This window comes from Myotis myotis, unplaced genomic scaffold (assembly GCF_014108235.1).
Source record: "Myotis myotis isolate mMyoMyo1 unplaced genomic scaffold, mMyoMyo1.p scaffold_m19_p_4, whole genome shotgun sequence".
In the NCBI taxonomy this organism is placed as follows: Eukaryota; Metazoa; Chordata; class Mammalia; order Chiroptera; family Vespertilionidae; genus Myotis; species Myotis myotis.
In genome coordinates, this window is record NW_023416346.1 from 11,336,978 (window position 1) to 11,353,478 (window position 16,501).

At 47.5% G+C, this 16,501-nt stretch overlaps 1 protein-coding gene and 2 non-coding genes across 4 annotated transcripts; all 3 read right to left on the reverse strand.

Annotated features, from left to right (window-relative positions):
* Nucleotides 1-2,244: 2,244 nt before the first annotated feature.
* Nucleotides 2,245-16,212, reverse strand: DKC1 (dyskerin pseudouridine synthase 1). 2 transcript variants are annotated; one of them, XM_036304809.1, is made up of 15 exons: nt 16,071-16,212; nt 15,234-15,301; nt 14,767-14,853; nt 13,013-13,104; nt 12,616-12,800; nt 11,477-11,541; nt 10,745-10,871; nt 9,971-10,101; nt 8,975-9,118; nt 7,195-7,315; nt 6,161-6,279; nt 5,181-5,284; nt 4,623-4,671; nt 3,722-3,874; nt 2,245-3,052 (listed from the first exon to the last, which is right to left on the reverse strand). In XM_036304809.1, the coding sequence occupies exons 1-15, from the start codon at nt 16,084-16,086 to the stop codon at nt 2,987-2,989; spliced, it is 1,527 nt and encodes a 508-aa protein (XP_036160702.1). In that variant the 5' UTR covers nt 16,087-16,212; the 3' UTR covers nt 2,245-2,986. The 2 variants fall into 2 exon arrangements, with proteins under 2 accessions (XP_036160702.1, XP_036160703.1); XM_036304810.1 differs by having other exon boundaries at nt 15,234-15,298; nt 16,071-16,159.
* LOC118654872 lies at nt 4,752-4,880 on the reverse strand. The gene has a single exon (XR_004967129.1). It is a non-coding gene; the product is annotated as a small nucleolar RNA SNORA56 (small nucleolar RNA).
* On the reverse strand, nt 9,626-9,758 carry LOC118654858. The gene has a single exon (XR_004967116.1). It is a non-coding gene; the product is annotated as a small nucleolar RNA SNORA36 family (small nucleolar RNA).
* Nucleotides 16,213-16,501: the final 289 nt, after the last annotated feature.

Here is a 16,501-nt window from a genome sequence, read left to right on the forward strand (position 1 = left end):
GCATCAGGAAGGTTGAGGACCACTGTCCTGGAGGATGGCATCGCCACCAGATGCCTCCCTCAAGTGTTGAGCAGTCCTTTATAAAAATGTATTTTTTTTTTTTATTTCGGAAAGGAAGAGGGAGATAGAAACATCAATGATGAGCCCTAACCAGTTTGGCTCATTGGACAGAGCATTCGCCCGCGGACTGAAGAAGGGTCCCGGGTTCGATTCTGGTCAAGGGGATGTACCTTGGTTGTGGGCTCGATCCCCAATAGGGGGCAGTTTCTCATCAATGTTTCTAACTCCCTATCCCTCTCCCTTCCTCTCTGTAAAAATTAATAAAATGTTTATCATTTATCAGCTGCCTCCTGCACACCCCACACTGGGGATAGAGCCCTTAACCCGGGCATGTGCCCTGACCAGGAACCAAGCTTCCTGGTTCATAGGTCAACACTCAACCGCTAAGCCACCTGAACAATCTTAAGGGTCAGAATTATCCTACCTCCTATTTGGGGGCTAAGGTGTGCATGTGCTGGGCAGGGCACAAATTGGTGCACTGAGGCAGGCATGTGTACATGTACACGTGCAACACATAAAAAGCACTCTGAGAGCATTGGTGTAAGATTGTCCAGTTTTGCTCCACGAGGAGATAAGCAAACATTTTTGCTTCTGCTGGCACCAGCCTTGGCTATATCGTGTCTACTAAATCTTACCATTTTTCCCAAGTCACTCCTTTTCTTTCTCTTTATTCAAAGATATGGCTTTTTAAATATATTTGTCTTAATTTCAGAGAAGGGAGAAACATCAATGAGAGAATCATTGATTGGCTGCCTCCTGCATGCCCCCTACTGGGGATCAAGCTCACAACCTGGGCATGTGCCTGATCAAACCTGGGACCCTTCAGTCCACAGGCCAACACACTGTCCACTGAACCAAACCGGCTAGACCACAAGACATGGTTTTAGAGCACCCACATGACTGGCTGCCCAGATTAAACTCTCAAGAGCTGGAATGAGCAACTACTAGGATTACAAGCACATGCCCTAGAAAAACCCCTACCCCGTCCCAAGCCTAGTGTCCACACAGGACTTGACCCTGAACCCATCCCTGGCAGGCATTTAGTTTCCTAATACTTGGAGGCTTACATTCTGGTCACATGGTGGGGGGGCAGGTGGCAGCCTCTGGGCTTAGTAGGGGGTCCTTGCTGCATCTGGAGACTGCTCCCTATGTCAGGGGGCTCCCTTCTCCATGTCCAATATGGGGGGGGGGGACCGGTTCTTTTAAGTAGGAGGCGCTTTGGGGATTAGAGAAATGAAAAGACACAGAAATAGAGGGAGAAGCTGGGTCTGGGTGGGCTTCTAAGTTCTCTTATGGCGGAGAGGCAGAGACCCAGCACAGAAGCAGCGTGTTTATTTTACAGCCCAAATTCCCCAAAATATCAGGTTTCACCAAAACTCAAGGGAGGTATTCCAGGTGCTTGACTGAATTTACATAATAAAAACCCATTCCCAGCACCTAGGCTTTGAGAGTTGAGCTGAAGGCATTCTCACCTTTTGGTCAGAAATGCCCCCAAGGTAGGGATGTGCCTACCCCTTGGGTTCAGTCAACATGACTTAGAGAGCCATGGCGCCTTCCCTGGCAGGGGGCCTCCCACAGCTCCCATATTGTTTCATGGGTTTTGGTACCAAATTGGAACCAATCCTAGATGTCACCAAGCCCTTGATTCCTGAACATTCACCCATCACCCCCCCCCCCCCCGAGGTTTTTGCCACTCACTGGCCCCCACACCACTGAGTTGGAGCACTAAGTATTTAGATACTTGAAGGCCTGTCAAGATCTGGCTCTTTGGCTGGCCCATGTGGCTCAGTGGTTGATCATCAACCTACTAGTATAAGCCAGGAGGTCATGATTCAATTTCCGGTCAGGGCACAGGCCCAGGTTGCTGGCTCGATCCTGTGTGGGGTGTGGAGGAAGCAGCCGATCAAGGATTCTCTCATCATTGATGTCTCTCTCTCTCTCTCCCCCTCCCTCTCTGAAATCAATAAAAAAGTTTTTTTAATCTGGCTCTTTCATGCTTCCTCAGGCCTTTCGCAGGCACCCCCCACCCATTCAGAGACACACACACCTTCTGCCAGACACATTACATAATTAGCATCAAATTTTAAGTATGACATAAAGGCCCCCTGATTTTTAATCAAAGTACTTTATATTTTTTTGTTCTGCTAGTTTGAGACCACCATCAATTAGAAAACCCAACAGGAATACTTTAAAAAAACATAGTAAGCAAACTTTAATAAGTAAAAATTACAACCACCTTCTCCCAGCAAGGACCGATTGCATCCTTTGAAAGAAAGAGGGTAGAAACAAGAGAATACATTTTGGATTTTGTCACAAACACAAGTAGTCAGCTGGACCGAGGTACATGAGGCTGTACCCAAGCTGAAGTGCACCAACTGCTAGGCCAGATGGGATAGGAATAGCTAGAAAGGTGGAAGACCAGGAGTCCTTGCCAGCCGATGGAATAACAAAGGTGGCGCTGACACCAGCCTAGCCCACTGTCCTCATAACACGCTGGAGATTTACCCCAGCAAACATGGTTGTCCTATTCTTTTACTTGCTCTACACCGTTTCACGGTGCGATTGCTATCAACTTTTTTTAACAGAAGGGCATGGGGGAGTGGCAGAAGCAAACGAGTAGAGGAGGATGGAGTTAGAACAGCTGTCAGGAAACAGCTGTGCTGGTTACCAGGCAGTGCAGGGTCTGAAGGTGAGGCTTCCCCACTACCCCCAAGGAGAGAAGTGGGTGGTATCCAATCTGCTTCCTGCACCCATATCCTTAAAACAGGACAAGATGGGATGACGACACCAGGTAACATCACTCGGGTCTCAGCTAGCAGCTAAATGTGCCTCAGCTCTCACCCTTTAAGAACAGAAGGAACTATGTTTTCTCAATAAGGCTTTAATTTCTGCTCCCAGCTGGGCACAGTGCTTAAAGTGATCGCCACTAGTCAGAAACGACTTCCATTTTGATTTTCTTTTTCTTCTTCTTCTTTTTGGTGGTATCACTGTCCTGGGAGAGAGAGAGAAAAGAAAGCTCACAGAACCTGTTAACAGAATAACTGCCACTCTCCCAAAAGGAAATCGGAGACGCTCCATGCAGGCAAGTAGGCCTTTTCAGGATCTGTCAGGATACCCAGGGTTCAATCATTTTTGAACATAACAAAGTCCTGAGCTTGTCAGTGGCACCCCAGTGGCCCACTTTTACAAACAGGAGCATTCAGATTCTCAAGCTACACGCCCTACCACCTGCCATTCACAGAATTCTAACTATGAGCAGTTACTATACAATGCCAGGGCCTGCCCGACCACAGTGGCTCAGGGTGGAATGTTAGCCTGTGAACCAGGAGGTCACGGTTCAATTCCCAGTTAGGGCACATGCTCCGGTTGCGGGCTTGATCCCCATTGTGGGGTGTGCAGGAGGCAGCTGATTGATGATTCTCTCTCATCATTGATGTTTCTATTTCTCTCCCCCTCCCTCTCTGAAATCAATAGAAATATATTAAAAATATAAAATGCCAGGGTCTGTCTCTACGATCCTGCGGGGATAGTGGGGGGAAAAGGCACTCCAGTAATATGGCACAGCTCCCCAAGTAACCAAACTGGCACCAACTGGGCAATTCAAACAACCCCGCACCTGAGGACTAAGCGAGCTAAGGATCCTGAGCATGTCTATACACACCCCATCTGCCACCTCGCCTGCATCCTCTGCAGCGGCTTTGGCCTTCTTCTCCTTCTTCTTCTTTTTCTTCTCCTTTTCCTTCTCCTTCTCCTTGACCGGCTCTGGAGACTCTGGCTCTGGCGAAGTCTCATCACTTTCACTCTCTCGACTCCGCTGAGGAGACAATTGACCAAATGTTAGATTTTAGGCAAAAATGGATGAGAAAGATTCAGGAAGTGAAAAGGTAAGAAGAGATCCTTACTGGGTACACAGGAGGGTCCTGAAGTTTACCAAGGATTCAGAGACTGTCTCATCCACAAAGAGCAGGAAGCCCGTATTCCTGGAGGCCAACCTCACTAGGATTACAAGTTGGAACTCCATGTCCCCTAGGGGTGCCCCTTGAGTCCTCAAAGGTGACAAGCAAAGCAGGAAAAGCTCCTCTAGACAGCTTGCTTCAAGTCACTCTGCCACACGTCTTTCTGTGCTGTCATGCCAGTGGTCCCCAACCCTGGGAAGCCAAGCTGCCACTTTGAAACACTGAACTGGTGCTGTCTGGAGATAGCTTGCGGGTGGCATTGCTCCCGCATTGCTCCTGCTGAGTCCCACACAACTCCAAGTGTTACAGCCTCCCATTTCAACACACGTGTGCCATCACTTGACCCAGGGTGGGGGCCAGAATAATACGCACCCCCCAGTTTCAGTGCTGCCTGAGCTGAGGTGGAAGATGAGACCAGTCTGATTCCTGAGCCCCCATGTGTCCCAGCAGACACAACATGTCATCTCTCTGTGCACCACGCACCCATGGGGCGGAAGGCCCTGCCAGACCAAGCCAGGATATATGGCTGGACTGCAGTCACCAGGATAAGCCACACAGAACCATCTCCCGAAGTGCATTCCAAACGAATCACCACATGCCCCGTACCTTTGCGGCCTTTACTGGTGAAGCAACCGCCTCTGTCTTCACGGCATCACTGAAAGGAGAGGGGAGCCAGGGGGTTAGATTTGATGAACAGCTTTCTGGGGAGGGACTGCTTCATCTGCAGCCAATCAGAGTTATCTGGCAAGTCTAAAGCCACCATCAAAATATTGACGCTGGACAAAGCAACTCACCACTTACTGTTGCAGACTGACTCCCTCTAAAGTCCCACATGCCAGACTAGAAAGGGATAACTGTCTGCTGCAGAGGCCAGGCAGTCAAGGCACAGCAACCTCCCTGCCCCAACAAATCTACGGCCAAGGCCCCATTCACCACCCTTCCCCCAACAAATCCTGCCCCCTCCCCACAGCTGGGCCCCATGACCTCCTGGCCTCATGTGTAGTTGATGTGCTTGTCCAGGTGGCCGGGCATGCTGCGTCCACCCCTCCGAGTTCCACATCCTCCTGTCCCCACTGCCACTGCCATCCAGTGTAATGTCAACTCCTGCACGCAGGCAAGCATGCAATCTGCATGCCCTGGGCCTCCACAGCATCCTGCCCTCACCTGTAGTCAACATACTCCTGTGTCCAGGTGGTGGGCGTGCTGGCTGTGGCCTTGCCGTGCTTGTCCAGAAGGCCCTGCTTGATCATCAGCTTCTTCTGACTGGCCTGATGGACATCAGGATTTCAACGTCAGGACGGCGTCAACACATATAGCAGGCTGACTGCATGCACATGGCCCAAATCAAGTTTCTCCCTTGTGTATTCTCACCTGGGCCCCAAGCTCCTATATAGAGCACTCAGAATTCACCCATTCTTGCCCTGGCCAGTGTGCACAATGGTTAGAGCATCAGCCAATGCACCAAAAGGTCTCAGGTTTGATTCCCAGTCAAGGGCATGTACCTGGGTTGCAGGTTTGAGACCCTAGCCCCGGTCAGGGTGTGTGGGGGAGGTAACCAATAGATGTGTCTCTCACATCTGTTTCTCCCCCCCACCCCCACTCACTCCCAATCTCTAAATAGCCTTAGGTGAGGATTGAGAAAAACCAAACAAACAAACAAAAAAACCCACCCATTCTCTTTGATAAGCACAAACATGGGACTTGGTAAAGATCACGGAGCTTACAGCCTTAGTGAGAGCCTCTGCAGTGTCATTATGTGGCACAGGGCCTTTGCACATACTATTCCAGCTGCCCTGGACTTTTCCCTAGCTCATCACCTCATCACCATCTAATCCTTCACACTGGCAGGGCTCAAGTGAAGCTCCCTTACCCAGATCCCCTCATTGCAGACTCTTGAGGTGCCAGGCTCCTTGAGAAACCCTCACCTTGGCTAAAATTCACCATTCTGAGTGATGCCCATCTGCTTCCTCCCATCAGACTGAAATCTCTAAGGTCTGAGGCGGGCCAGTTCCTACTCACCACTGACTCCCCCAGAGCCCAGCACAGAGTAAGGCAGTGGCGGTGGGGTCACACCGAGAGCTGCCCAAGTGCTCAACAACGCTGAACCTAGTAACTCAGGAGGGCACATGACTGGTCCCACTTACCTTTGGACCTAAACCCCACTTCCGAGGGTAAGTGTCTCTTTCCATGATCACTCTCTTGATCTTGGCTACTATCCCATGGTCGCAGGTAGAGATCACTGCTGTGGTCATTAATGCAATAGCTGCAGGTGTTCAAAGAGAGAAAAGAATGATTTAAGTCCAGCCAGTGTGGCTCGGCGGTCGAGCATCGACCTAGGAACCAGGAGGTCACAGTTAGATTCTAGTCAGAGCACATGCCCAGGTTGTGGGCTTGATCCCCAGTAGGGGGTGTGCAGGACACAGCTGATCAATGATTTTCTCTCATCATTGATGTTTCTATCTCTTTCTCCCTCTCCCATCCTCTCTGAAACCAATCAATACACACACACACACACACTGATTTAAAGGGGCAAGACACAATTGCTAAGCCCGAATTCCAGTTTTATACTTTTTAAAAGCTCTACTGCCGCCCTAGCCGGTTTAGCTCAGTGGATGGAGCGTTGGCCTGCGGACTGAAGGGTCCCAGGTTCAATTCCAGTCAAGGGCATGTACCTTGGTTGCAGGCACATCCCCAGTAGGGGGTGTGCGGGAGGCAGCTGATCGATGTTTCTCTCTCTTCGATGTTTCTAGCTCTCTGTCTCTCTCCTTTCCTCTCTGTGGAAAATCAATAAAATAAAATAAAAAATAAAAAATAAATAAAAGCTCTACTGCCTTAATTGAGGTTCCTTCGCTAAAGATGTACATATGGATATATAGACAAGAAGTGGAATAAAGGCTCTTCATTGATAACCATAGATACTTATTCCCGTTCTTCAGGATGTCCTCTCTTCTCATTAGAGAACCAACCTGCTGAGACATGGCCTCTAACAGCAGCCAGAGGGATAAGGGAAACGCCATCTACCTCCTCCTTGCTTGGGTCTGTCTGACATGGCCCTTTGCTGGGACCACACCTACAGACCCTTGGCAATATAGTGAGATCAAACCGAGGGACCAGGATTTGAGGACCTGCTCTTCGGGAGCCTGGCTAGGATGGTGCAGGAGGGAGAGCTTCCCCATACCTATGCAAATAGCTTCCCCTTTGGTGGTGATGACCACGATCTCCTGGTTGACTTCAATGCCGTCCTCATATCGCAGCACACCTGGAAGCATGATCTTGGCCCCATAGCAGATTGCGTTCACCTACAAGGATGACATCACCCCTGAGAGCCCCAGCCACTGCCTTCACCCCACACCAGAGCCAAAGGGGAGGGGGCCCGTGGCCATCTCCCCACATGTGAAATGGGGCCAAGGATAGTCATTATCTGCAATGAGCATGTAGAGACTCTGAATAACAACCACTCACCACACACTAGGACTTTAAACAGCAACTCCTCTATGTCTGTGGAACTTAAGGATGTTTTCATTTTAAATCAAAACCTTAGTTTCCCTTAATCGCTCTTCTGTTCCTTTAATGAGAGACAACCTTAACAGAACTAGGAGACCTATTAGATCTACTGGGAGATTTGGGTAGTGACAGGTTCCTGGAGTAACTTGCAAGCAAGATTACCAAGACCTATTGAACCAACTACCCACAGGTTTTGGCATAACTTATAGGCCAACAGGTACGTGTTAAGGCCACCTCTCCCCGAGTTCAATGGCACTTAATGCATCCCGCTCCACCTGCCTTGTCCTATCTAGATCTCTTCTGTTAATGACCATGGGTTCAATTCCCAGTCAAGGGTACATACCTCAGTTGCAAACTTGATCTCTGGCCCCAGTCAGGGCGCATGCAGGAGGCAACCAATTGATGTGTCCCTCTCACATCGACATTTCTCTCTCCCCATTCTTCCTCCCCACCACTCTCAAAGGAAAAAAAAAATCAATGGAAAAAATATCAAGTGATGATTTTTTAAAAAATTCTATTTAACAGGTTTTGAATATGAATGATAAACCTCAAATTACTGAATACAGAAATTTATGTTCTTCAAAGTCAGAAAATCTTTTTATTACTACATAATGTTGGACAAAAACTTGGTTATGCAAGCTGGGCACAAAGACAACCTTAATTTATAAAAGGCTATTCTCTGACCATTAGAAATAAAAAGGCTATTTTAAAAATTCTGGACTACTTAGAAGAGAAATAACTTATCTTTGAAACTCTAGTCTCAACTTTTTATCCCCACCAAAACAACCTTTTCGACCTAACCGGTTTGGCTCAGTGGATAGAGCGTCGGCCTGCGGACTCAAGGGTCCCAGGTTCGAGTTCGGTCAAGGGCATGTACCTTGGTTGCGGGCACATCCCCAGTAGGGAGTGTGCAGAAGGCAGCTCATCAATGTTTCTAACTATCCCTCTCCCTTCCTCTCTGTAAAAAAATCAATAAAATATATATTTTTAGAAAAAAAAAAAAACACCACCTTTTCTTGCAGCGATTTAAATAAGATCCATTTATTACACACATGCAGAACTACCAGGTTATAGGAAAGCAAATTCCATGTACCACTGATAAGTCTATTTCTTGAACCAAGTTAGTTTGGGAAAACTCTTAGGTAAATGTTTAATTAATTTGCGTTATTTAAAAATACCATTAGACCTAGCATTAGACTTTTACTTTAATTCAGTATATTTGGTTCTGATTTAATAAAAAAGTTAATCATAAATGCATAAATGCTTCATTAAAAAAAAAGGAAGAACCCAGTGTCCAACCTACACAACAAAACAACGAAAAGCAGAAACCCCATGGAATTTAAGTTGACGTCACGTTTCACCTCTTTAAATAGAAAACGTTTTCAGAACATGGACCACATCTCAGCTGTGAAGTCACGTTTTGTCCAAACATGGACTTGAAACCCAGAACTTACTGCGCTGTCTTTCATAACCAGCCGTTTATGAGATGTCAACAGCTTTTCCAGAGGGTAAACAACTCGCCGCAGGTAACTCTCATCTTTGTGGTTATCGTACAGCCACTGGGCATCGAGCACGTCATGCATTGTCACCATGTGGTCCTGAAAAGCAGCCATGTGTGAAAATTAGTCATTGTATCTCAAGTAGCACAACAGACGCCAAACTTCCAAAGGCGGAATGAATCGAGTTGTCTGCTAATCCAAGCTCATTAGTCTTCGGTCCCTTCAGAACCTTGTCTCTCTTGGATACCTTAACCTGCTGATGCACAGTAGGTCCTCAGGTTACGTCAGAGATCTGTTCCTACTGCGTGACGTAACGCGATTTTCGCCGTAAGTCGGAACCCACCTACATAAGCACCTAGTCACTCACATGGAGCGCATACACAGCAATATATCAAGTGAAACAGTAAAAAAAACTTGTAAGAAAGATACCAATTCCTGACCTTTACTTGTGGTCAATAATAAAAAACATAAAGCACATATGTACATATGTCAAAATGATGGAACTTTTTTTTAAAATAAATGGGAGATGGCGATGTAACCACGAAACGACATGTGTTGAGTTTGACGTAACCCGAGGACTGTCTGTACTTCCATCTGAGCAAGCATCTTTGTAGGCTGGGAGGTAAGTGAATAGAACAACGTTTTCTATCCGGTCATCTCCCCTAGCCTGTGTTTCAATGTCCCAAAGTTTAATTAACAGAACAGGGAACTGTCCTGAACTGAACTCAACACTTTGGAAATTGCCTTTTCCAGGCTGTGAAGCAGGTGGCGTTCCACCAGGAGCTAGAATATACGGGGGGGGGCCAAAAGTTGGTTTATAGTTGTGTGGAAAATAATACAATAATTACTAAATAATAAACTGTTTCATCTACTCACAACTGTAGACCTACTTATGCCCCACCCTGTATTAAGTACCAGCTCTAAAACTGCTAGGCCCTTGATGGTGTATACCTTCTCGCTCATGACTCCAGAACGAATCCGCCGAAGTTCCTGCATCTGACCGCCAACTCCCAGTAACAAACCAAGGTGTACACACAGCGTCCGAATGTAGGTGCCGGCCTCACAACTCACCCAAAAGATTCCTAAGATGCACACACACACAAAAGTAACCCACATTTTCCGGAGTAAACACGCCACCAGTTGAGAAACCCAGAGTTATTCTCTACCTGAGCCAGAGAGACTAAAGACAGACACAGGCCATGACTGCACCATGTTCTAAACCAGTGATGGCGAACCTATGACACACATGTCAGAGGTGACATGCGAACTTTTGGTTGATTTTTCATTGTTAAATGGCATTTAAATATATAAAATAAATATCAAAAATATAAGTCTTTGTTTTACTATGGTTGCAAATATCAAAAAATTTCTATGTGACACGGCACCACAGTCAAGTTAGGGTTATAAATAAATAAGATCCGTTTATCACACACATGCAGAACTACCAGGTTTGGGAAAGCAAATTCCATGTACCACTGATAGTCTATTTCTTGAACCTAGTTAGTTTGGGAAAACTCTTAGGTAAATGTTTAATTAATTTGCGTTATTTAAAAATACCATTAGACCTAGCACAGTCCATGCTGACACGCCAAGCTCAAAAGGTTCGCCATCACTGTACTAAACTAAGGACATCTACTTTGAATTAACAGAGTATAATTCTCAAGAATCCATTTCTACCCACGCATGGCCTGTTAACTAAGCTCCTTCACAGGCCTAGTGACCCACCTAATCTTCTTTCAGGATCATACTCAACCATTTTGCTCTCGTAGATGGTCCGCACTCGGAGTTGCCTCTTTACTGCAGCAATAAGTGGGGGACGCTGGAATAAGGCGCCTGTCAGAGTTTCTAGGGCCTGAGAATAAGCACAAACCAAAATGACGACTCGTATTGCATAGACTCTCCAATAACATCAAAGGGCATTATTTGGGGGAGTTGAAGGACACAACTGAAACACAAAGATTCCTGTCAATCATTTAAGGTCTAAAATGCCCTTTCAAATTTTTTTTTTTAATTGATTTTTTACAGAGAGGAAGGGAGAGAGATAGAGTCAGAAACATCGATGAGAGAGAAACATCGACCAGCCGCCTCCTGCACATCCCCCACCGGGGATGTGCCCGCAACCCAGGTACATGCCCTTGACCGGAATCGAACCTGGGACCTTTCAGTCCGCAGGCCGACGCTCTATCCACTGAGCCAAACCGGTTTCGGCCCCTTTCAAATTTTGCTTCTTTCTTCAACTACACAGAGATGGCTCAGTGCTGAAGTAGAACTCTCTCCTCAGAAGGGACATGGCCGGAAGTGCCCCTGCCACCTGTAGTCACCAGTCCAGGCTGCGATGGGCAAACTGCTCAAAAGGGCACGAGAGAGGCTAGCCAGGAAAGCTGACCCGTCTCCACATGCCTAGGGGCTTCAGAAATCCAAGTCACCAAAAGATACCCTCCCTAGAATTACACTTACCCTAGCAAGCTGAGTCCCCCCTTCAATAGCATTGTGCAGCCGGACAATTCCCACATACTCTTTGCCTGAAAAATGACAAAAGAGTAGTCAGGTGTGGCCACTGACTTTTCTGTATTTTTTATATACTCCTATCTCATCGCTCCTATTTTGTGCAGCAGGAAAAGCAGGCAACTGGACCTTCTGTTTCTGTAAAATTTGCATTAAGACCGATTTCCTGGGGCAAGTGTGGGAAAGGGATGCAGACACAATCTCTCACTCCCTGGGAGTTCAACGTTCAACGTGCTGACAAGGATAGTTGGAGAACCCGGTGGCGCCTGCAAACCAGGAAAAACTCTGCAAAGTGAAGGTGGAGAATCTTCCCAGATGAAAATGCGGGAAGGGTAGCCCTAGCTGCTTTGGCTCAGTGGATAGAGCATCGGCCTGCAGACTGAAGGGTTCCAGGTTCAATTCCAGTCAAGGACACATGCCCAGGCTGTGGGCTTGATCCCCAGTGTGGGGTATGCTGGAGGCAGCCGATCAATGATTCTCTCTCAGTGATGTTTCTATCTCTCCCTCCCTCTTCCTCTCTGAAATCAATAAACCATATTTTTTTTAAAAAAAAAAAAAAAGAAAGAAAAGAAAATGCGGGAAGGGCACTTTATTTATTTTTAAGCCCGAGGATATTTTTCCATTGATTTTTAGAGAGTGGAAGAGAGAGGAAAAGAGAGAGAAATATCATTATGAGAGAAATGCATTGATTGGTTGCCTCCTGCACTTGCCCTAATCAGGGCCCTGGGCCCGGGAGGAGCCTGCAACAAGAGGTACGGTCCCACAAGCTGACACTCTATCCACTGAGCCAAAGTGGCTAGGGTAAGAAGGGCACTTTAGACAGAAGCAGCAATATCACGTCAGAGGAGCCTGGAGTGATAAGCTGAGCTGGGCTCGAACACAGGTCTGCCTCAGTGCTAGGAACAGACATGGTTGGCTCAATGTACACATGCCTAGTAACCCAGCACTCCAAGAAAAGGCAGACAAACAGCACAGACGGTACACAGAAAACTAGGATTTTTTTTTTTTAACTAATGAAGAAATCGATTTCAAGAGCCAGAATGTGGAAGGGAAAGGAAATAGGGAAAACCTTCCAATGGCAAATTACATACCTGCACTCTGTTGCGATTTTACCAAGCGAGTGGCTCGTTCTATGCACACGATTAAACAGCCGGTCACCTTGGGATCCAGAGTACCGCTGTGTCCTGTCTTCTCCACCCGAAGTATTCGTCGGATCCAGGCTACCACCTCGTGGGAAGAGGGGTTAGAGGGCTTGTCAAGATTAATGAACCCTGTCCTAGAATGGAAAAGAAATTACTGGGCATTGGTTCTGGTCCCCTAATCAAAACTGAATCTGAAGAGTCAAAGAGAAACCACCATGGGTACAGGCGATGAGATTTAGGACAATGCCATTCTAAGATGCCACTACCTCCTTAAATAACTGATGCTAAAAGGTGTCATTTTGAAAAGAACAGAAGTTAGAACCGTGCTCGCTCCAAACACACTTACCTGATATAATCACCAATCTCCCGCTTCAGAGGATTGGAACCACAAGGAAGAGGCGTATAGTGTGTCGTCCTTATATTTAGCTTATCAAAATTCTAGAAAGCAACGATACAACACAAAACTATTGCTCCATGTAAAACAAGAAATGAGCACCCACCATCAGTTGTGATATGGTTACCCTTCAAGTTCACAAACTTGAGTTTGCTCCTGTATTTTCGTTATCTGCTGTGACAGACTGTTTCTCAGGGCCAAAACACAGCCAAGTCGAGGAGGACTGGCAGCAATGTTTCTCCAACATGGCTTGTTTGTTCTTCCTCCAAATGCTCCTCTCTGTTTGTCTCATGTCTGTTCCTCGTTACTCTCCTTTCTGAGGCACAGTCACTGGTCTGAAAGCACTCACCTCACTTGAAGCCCACCTTTCATATCACCCGCCCCCAGTTTAGTTTTGTTATGGTGTTTATCACAAATAGAAATTATTTTAACTATCGCCCACCCCTAGATTTTAAGTTCCACGACAGTAGGGACATTGCCTACCAGGTTCACTAGCATATTCCCAGGGCCTGCGATAGAAAAGCAGATGCTACCTAAATGGCAGGCACATCTGGCTGTGTAGAAACTCAACTGGGTTGAATTATATTAACAAAGCTCATTCCTTTCCCATATATGTTTTATTAAAACACTTTGTCAAGGGGTGTTCTTGGGAACCCAATCTCAGAGCTGGTGCCTAGTCAGTCCTTTAGGAAATTTGCAACTCAACTCATTAATAAACTGCCTTATTAAAAACCCAATATAGCCGAAACCGGTTTGGCTCAGTGGATAGAGCGTCGGCCTGTGGACTGAAAGGTCCCAGGTTCGATTCCGGTCAAGGGCATGTACCTGGGTTGCGGGCATATCCCCAGTAGGAGATGTGCAGGAGGCAGCTGATCGATGTTTCTCTCTCATCGATGTTTCTAACTCTCTATCTCTCTCCCTTCCTCTCTGTAAAAAATCAATAAAAAATATATATAAAAAAAAAAAAACACCAATATAGCCAAAACCAGGTTTGGCTCAGTGGCTAGAGCGTCGGCCTGCGGACTGAAAGGTCCCGGGTTCGATTCCGGTCAAGGGCATGTACCTGGGTTGCGGGCACATCCCCAGTAGGAGATGTGCAGGAGGCAGCTGATCGATGTTTCTCTCTCATCGATGTTTCTAACTCTCTATCTCTCTCCCTTCCTCTCTGTAAAAAAATCAATAAAATATATATTTTAAAAAAAAACAATATAATAATCAATCATTTCTAGAGGACATGTTACATGCCAGGCACTATGGCTAGACATGTTTCATGGATTACCTTTGGCTTGACTTCCTAAAAGATACTATGAGCAAACAGCCTCAGAGAGGTGAAATGACTGGCCCAAGGTCACACACTGCCCATGTTCAATAAGCAGTAGACCTACTCCATGTGTGGCTCACAAACTGGTACCAGTTGGTCAAGTGAAGTACAGAAACCAAGAACTAATTGCTTATAAACTGTGATAGCAATTTAATGTTGTTTTGACATCTTAACCGTATTCTATGACTGTGCCGGGTGCACTGGAAATGGAAAAAAAAACACACCTGGTCCTTCATCTCAGACTTTGAGGAACACCACTACAGACTATCACCTGGCACTTCCTAAGTGAAGGATGCTAGCATTAAGCACTCTTAACGAACTGTTTAACCGTTAGAAATACTGTAAAAGCCAGGCACTGACCTCATGCACAATCTTAGCCACGTACCTTTAGCAACAGAGGCCACTGAGATGTGTCCAACTGAGCCACTTTGGATTCAGGTTTGATAAGAAATTCTCCAACGTGTTGGATTTCCTTCCAAGGACAGAAACACACTCTATTAGACTTCCCACCGGATTCCGCACAACTCCATTAACGCCAAAGCCTATGCCCCTTCAACAGGACCCACAAGGGAAAAAGAAATAAGCCAGGACCTCAAAAGGGGACAGGTATTTAAAGAGAAAGAGGGATAGTGGGTCTGCAGGTGGAATAAGAAAGAAAATTTCAGGGAAAGCAGTTGGTGTGGCCAACACCACTTAGCGAATTGTATGTGATGGGAGAGATTTAGGTTGGCTGGGGTCTTGTACAATGACCACCCAATTCTAACCCATTCCTTCAAAACCTCTGACAATAGTTTCATTTGTTACCTAAGTTTTGCTTTTAGTCAAAACAAAGTGAGACATATTCCTACTCACTGCAACATCTTCTTCTGGTAATGACTTGGATTCTTTTTTCTTTTTATGCTTCTTGGGCAAAGTAACTGCTAAAAAACAAACACACGAGATTTGGGAGTTCTTTCCGAAAATAAAGGCAATGAAGTTTAAAATAGAGAACGAACCAGGGCAGGTAGGCAATGGACGTTTGGTCTACAATTACTTTGGAAAACAAAAGTGCGTAAAGCCAAATGCGCGGGTTGCCGTGACTCAGTCACAGACTAGAAGCGATCGCACGTGTCAGCTTCCATTAAGTTCACCACGTGGCGGGGTTTCCTGTGCTGCAGAAGCGCTCGGCCCGCGTGCCAGAAAGTTCCCTAAGTGACTCCTTGATTATCCCCGCGTGTTTGTGACCTCCAGAACTTTCTTGCGTGTCAAAGCTACGCCCGAGCCCCTCCACCCCTTTTCTTCTGCACCCATTGCGACCATCCTTTCCTCCCTCGACCTGGAGCGCTGCCGGCGGCGTCTGGGCTGCTGGCAGCACCGGTACTGGTCTCCTGCCATTGCAGGGTGCACGCCAGCAGGGTCGTCGCCTTTCGTTGGCGACCCGGGCCCTAAGGTTGTGCTGTCAGTGGGAGGCCCGGGCCTCGTAGCGTCAGCTCATCGCGAGGGCCTCCCGCGTTCTTGCCCTAAACCGTGGAGCCAAGGCCAAGAGGCAAGGCTGGCAGGAGGCTCTGCAGCGACCGGACCCGCGGGGCAGCTGGAGCTAACGGAGAGCTCTGGCTCCGACGCCGGCCCCCCGACCCAGGATCTCCGAAGCAGCAAAGCTGGCCCCAGGCGGGAAAACAGTCAAATCAGTCGTGACAGACCGACCCTTACCTTCCATATCCGCCATGTTCCCCGGCAGAGCGTGCAAACCGCGCGAGCCACCTCCAAAAGAGCGACTATAGATTCCCACCTCCCAAAGGCCCGCCGCTAGAACCCGCCCACCTGTGCGCCTCCCCGTGCGTGCCGCGCCGCGGGGCGGGGCCAGGATGAAGGGGGCCCGTGGCGCGCGCGGGCCACCTGCGCAATCTCATTGGCTGTATTCTCCCCAGCGGTGACGCGCGTGCGCGTGCGCGTGCGCGTGCGCTTTGGGTCTCGGCCCCCGCCCTTGGCAGCTCGGGCTGTGATGAGCGCAGCCCCCCCCCAGGCAGCGCGTAGCCTGTGGGCGTGGCTTCGGCCGCTGTTGCTCTACCTTCGCTGGGTTTAACCCGGATTTGCGCACCTGGGCACCCCGCTGAGTACTCCATTAACTGTAGCTTGTTGCT

Excerpts from the sequence above, each read along its gene's own strand:
- DKC1 (XM_036304809.1), bottom strand. Across the intron at positions 14,854-15,233 it reads TACCAGAAGAAGATGTTGCA|GAAATCCAACACGTTGGAGA; the intron begins GTGAGTAGGAAT and ends TGTCCTTGGAAG. Across the intron at positions 3,053-3,721 it reads CAGGCGAGGTGGCAGATGGG|GACAGTGATACCACCAAAAA; the intron begins GTGTGTATAGAC and ends TCTCTCTCCCAG.